Genomic DNA, 4,845 nt, shown 5'->3' with positions numbered 1-4,845 from the left:
CATTGAAGCAACTGCCATGTGATTGGTTGATTAGATAATTGCATTAATGAGAAATTGAACAGGTGTTCCTAATAATCCTTTAGGTGAGTGTATATAAATACACACACATTCATGTACAGTATATATTTAAGAAATACTTGCATGTACTGTATGTATATATATATATATATATATATATATATATATATATATATATTAATATTTTATATATAAATATTTTTTCTTAAATATATACATGCATGTGTGTGTGTGTGTTGTATACATAATTATACACAGTACACATACATATATGTAAACACAAAACTTTATTTCGGATGCGATTAATCGCAAATAATCAATTTAACAGTACTATTTAAATTACATATTGTGGCTTTAATTGCTATAAACAAATGTTTCAGAAAAGTTAGTCATTTGAAACTGTCAATAACATCACAAACACTGCTGCTTAAGTAGGCTATACTTTATTTTTTTGAATCACTGTAAAACCACACCAAACTGAGAGCTTTCATTTGAACAGATTTGAAAATGTGGCCAATAAAACAGTAATTCCTTTGCACTAACTTTTCTTTTCTTTTTTTTTACAGAGTCATACATCCAGTTTTTGATGCTAATCAAGATCACAGCCTGAGGGGACAGTGATGCCCAAAAAAGGACGATCATTCTCAAAGGAAACATCCTGGTCAACAAAAAAATAATCGAGGAAAAAAAATTTTAATATGACATTTTCCCTCACTGTATGGTACTGTGTATGCTTGTTCAGTAGAATCTACAATTCAACAAATCTAGAATCTACTCGTCAAATTTGTTTCAACACTGAAGTGACTTCAGCTGCAACAGCTGAAATTCATAATTTTCCTATTATCTCTGTAAAGCTGCTTTGAAACGATCTGTATTGTATAAAGTGCTTTATAAATAAAGGTAACATGACCTGACTTGATTCATTATAGTTATATGTCCCATTTAAAAAGATTGCAATATGGATTTTGGGGGAGGAAATACAAAATATAAAGTTTTAATAAACAGAGCAATTCCAATAGGGTCCTCGCACCGATGGTGCTTGGGCCCTAATGATCACAACTATGTGAATTTAAATATGTTGTGTGTACAAACTTTTACAAAATTACATGCAGCAAGTGAAGCACAAGTTAAATTGTCTGTCTAATAGATTCTACATATTGTTGTACTCAACTATAGTCAGTTGGGATATAGATTTGGTTGTACACGCTGTCTTGAGGTGTTTCCTCCTTCCTTCGAACTCTTCTGTTTTTTCCCTCTTTAAAATGCAATGAAGCATAACTCAATTCCACTGCATCATGGTCCTATGAGAGTCACATATGCAGAAAGAAAGACACAAAGTATAACACATAAGAAAATTAAATCTCTTTTAAATAATTAGCAATTTCAGATTTATTTGCAATAATTGCAAAATTGCATTGTTGTGTGTACATGTTTTCTATCCTGGTGGGGACTTCAACATGAATACACATTGACTCATGGGGACTCGTACAGTAAAAACCACGTCTATAGAGAGTCCCCACATAGATAGAGAACCAAACGTGTGTGTGTGTGGTTCAGGTAAACCCTACGTTATGGGGACAAAATGTCCCCACAAAGATGGCAAAATACAAAATCCTTGTCCATGTGGTGACATTTTTTGTCCCCCATGAGGAAAACAGCCTATAAATCATACTAAGTAATGTTTTTTGAAAGTGCAAAAAATGCAGAATGTTTTCTGTGATGGTAGGTTTAGTGTAGGGGGATAGAAATTACAGTTTGTACAGTATAAAAATCATTAAAAATATAGTATTAAATAATTGCATAAATTATCTGTAACACTTAACAATAAGGTACCATTTGTTAACATTAGTAATATTAGTTAACATGAACTAACTATAAACATACTTATAAATCATTTATTAATCTTAGTTCATATTAACTTCAACATTAACTAAAAAATGTATCAAAAATTGAATCTGTTAATATTATTCAATAGACCTGAGCTAACAATAACCTAACAATGAACAGTTGTCCTTTTATCAACTAACTTTAACAAATATGAATAAATACTGTAACAAATGTATAGCTCGTTTATAATGTCAGTCAATGCTCATTTTTAATGCATTAACTACACTGTAAAAAAAATTGAAAAGATTTTCTAGTGACCGATCACATCTAAAATTTTCAGTTGGCCAAATTGAATTTCTTGAATTTTAATTGAATTAAATTGCATCAATTCACAGAAATTCAATTTGGCCAACTGAAAAATGTAGATTTGATCGGTCACTAGAACATTTTCAATTGGAGACCTGAATTTTTTTTTATTGTTACCATTTTATCTATTAAATTCATTAAACAATGAATCAAAATTAATTTATGATGCAGACCTGACTAGTGGGGTGTTCTTTTTCAGTGTCGTTTAGCCCTTTTTCTGGTTGAAAGACAAAAATAAAAATCATATGTTATAATGGGATGGTGTAAAATAACTTTTGTCAGGAAACTAAAAAAAACTTTGTGCCATTTGGTAATATCCAAATAAAGATTTGAATAGGTCAGATCAGGGAAAAACCCTTCCTACAAGTGTGTCATTTTTTTAAGTGACAAATGAAATCAAAATGCTCACCTTTGTTTCGGTAATATCTTTCCTTTTTATAACTTAAAATAGCTTGTGCAGTGATCACAACCACACAAACACCCAGTAACACACCCAAGATCATCACCAGAGGATCCACTGGCTTTACTGTAGGACCGTAAAACAAAACACATTGTGTAGTATGTGATGTGGAGATGTACATTAAATGTGCATTTATCGTTTATATTAGATATTTAAAATACTAACATGAATATAATATTACATGCATTTAAATATAATGTATGCTCTTTGGTATACACAGACATTCCCCATATTTTGTGAACTTTCTTTTTTGTCTTTTTCATACAACAAAGATGTTTTCATCAAAGAGCATGTGCAGAAATAACTCTACTAGCAACTAAACCATTTATTCCCTATATAATATTAAAATACCTGAAAAAGAAAATAATTTGGCACTTACCCATATTAATGTTTGTCCCATTCCCAAACAGAATTTTTCCACAAGTGACTACAGCACAGTAATAAGTGCCAGTGTCCATTTGGCTGACTATGTTCTTGGACAGGCTGAATGTGCAGCTCGGTGCAGAGTCAGTCTCACAAGTCTTACTCTGATTCTGAGTGTAGAGGATTTCTGATTTCCCTGATTCAGATTTGAACCAGAACATTCTGATATCTGCGGAGTTGTATTCAGACAGCACAGAGCACAGCAGGGTCACTGTGTCTCCAGACTGGACCGGCTCTGATACGGGATGCTGAAGAACAGACACGTTGGATTTATATTGGTTGTTTTGTGACCCTAAATAGACATGGAGACATTTTATGCAGAGGACTATATCTGAAGTCTACAAAGTCACATGTTAAAACAAAGGTCTAATTTTTTCGAATGATTTTCTAATATAAAATAATTTAGAATATAATATTGCAAATAATCTTTCAAATAAAAGTTCGTTATTGGCATTGATGGTTCCATGATGAACCTTTAACATCAATGAAACCTTACAAATGCACAAAGGTTCTTTATACTGGAAAAAAAAAAAAAATTGACTACATCACATTTGAATCTTCTATAAATTTACTCAAGGATAAAAACACAAACCTTTTAAAGCCAAATATGTGCCTCCAGCAAAAATAGTTTCATACTTTCTCCAGCCACAGTAATACATTGCTTCATCAGATGAAGTGACATTTGAAATCGTTAAATGGCATTTTCTTGAGTCCGTCTCAATGCTAAAACGTGAGGATTCAAAATTGTTGAAAAAATGAGGAACTTTAACTAATTTCTGCACCATTGCAACTGCCTGTGGTTGGTGTCCAGCAGTTTGCTTGTACCAAGAAATTGGATCACTGTGATCTTTCAGAGAAAAGCAACGCAGAGTAACATTTTCCCCAATAGAGACCATCATTACTGGATCCGGTTGAGAAACAACCTCGGAATGTGTTGAGTCTATAGGGGGAAAATGATGTTAATCCATATATATGAGAAAGCAATACATAATAATCTCATACTTCAGAAAACCATGTTAAGTCATTGTAAGTACTTTAAAACATGTATTCCATCTTAAATTTGAAAGTATTTTTAAGTTTATAAAGCCCCAAAAGGCTTAAACATGTATGTAATAAATTTATGAGCTGGCAAATTAATTCTCATAAACGGTGAAAAAAAATTGTTTAAGGTAATACACTTTTTGCCAAGGACAAAAGGATGTAGAAAAGTTCTGCGCAGGGATAAAATACCATTTAAGTAATTATCTGCAACACTGGATGTGATTTATCATTGTCTATTAAAGAAAATCATTGACAATTATTACATGCATTTAGATACACACTTACACATCTCACTTAGAAGCATGACAGAAATCCAAATAATCATCATCTTCTCCGCAGTCTTTGAGTGATTGACTTGCTTTGATAAACTACTGCAAGATTATATCTGTACACCTCTGTCTCGTTCCTTTTGTGACATCACAGACTTCCTGTAACCTTTTCTTGCAAACATTTTCGCAAACCACAACAATTGTACAGCACAATTTTGAGTATAGATGTAATATTTGGAGATCACAAGCGGTCACTTTCTCTTTTTGGTTTGAGGTTAATTTTGACACCTTCTACTGCATATAATCTAATTATACACCGATCAGGCATAACATAATGAATAACACTGATTATCTCTTCATCACAGCAACTGGGTCAGAGCATCTCCAAAATTGCAGCTCTTGTGGGGTGTTCTCGGTCTGCAGTGATCAGTATCTATCAAA

General features: G+C 32.4%; 1 protein-coding gene across 1 annotated transcript in view; it reads right to left on the bottom strand.

The window, feature by feature from the left end:
* Nucleotides 1-447: 447 nt before the first annotated feature.
* Nucleotides 448-4,845, bottom strand: part of nitr13 (novel immune-type receptor 13) — a gene marked incomplete at its 5' end in the record, with an annotated part of 10,741 nt that continues 6,343 nt past the window's right edge. The window contains 4 exons of the mRNA XM_079839267.1: nucleotides 448-1,319; nucleotides 2,621-2,737; nucleotides 3,051-3,386; nucleotides 3,687-4,034. Of these exons, the coding sequence (XP_079695393.1) occupies nucleotides 1,312-1,319; nucleotides 2,621-2,737; nucleotides 3,051-3,386; nucleotides 3,687-4,034 (809 nt within the window). The 3' untranslated portion in view covers nucleotides 448-1,311. The remainder of the gene's footprint in view (nucleotides 1,320-2,620; nucleotides 2,738-3,050; nucleotides 3,387-3,686; nucleotides 4,035-4,845) is intronic.

The sequence above is a fragment of the Gobio gobio genome, assembly GCF_949357685.1.
Source record: "Gobio gobio genome assembly, chromosome: 16".
NCBI classification, from domain to species: Eukaryota; Metazoa; Chordata; class Actinopteri; order Cypriniformes; family Gobionidae; genus Gobio; species Gobio gobio.
Note: the sequence above shows the minus strand (reverse complement) of the source record. Positions and strands in the feature narration are given on the sequence as shown.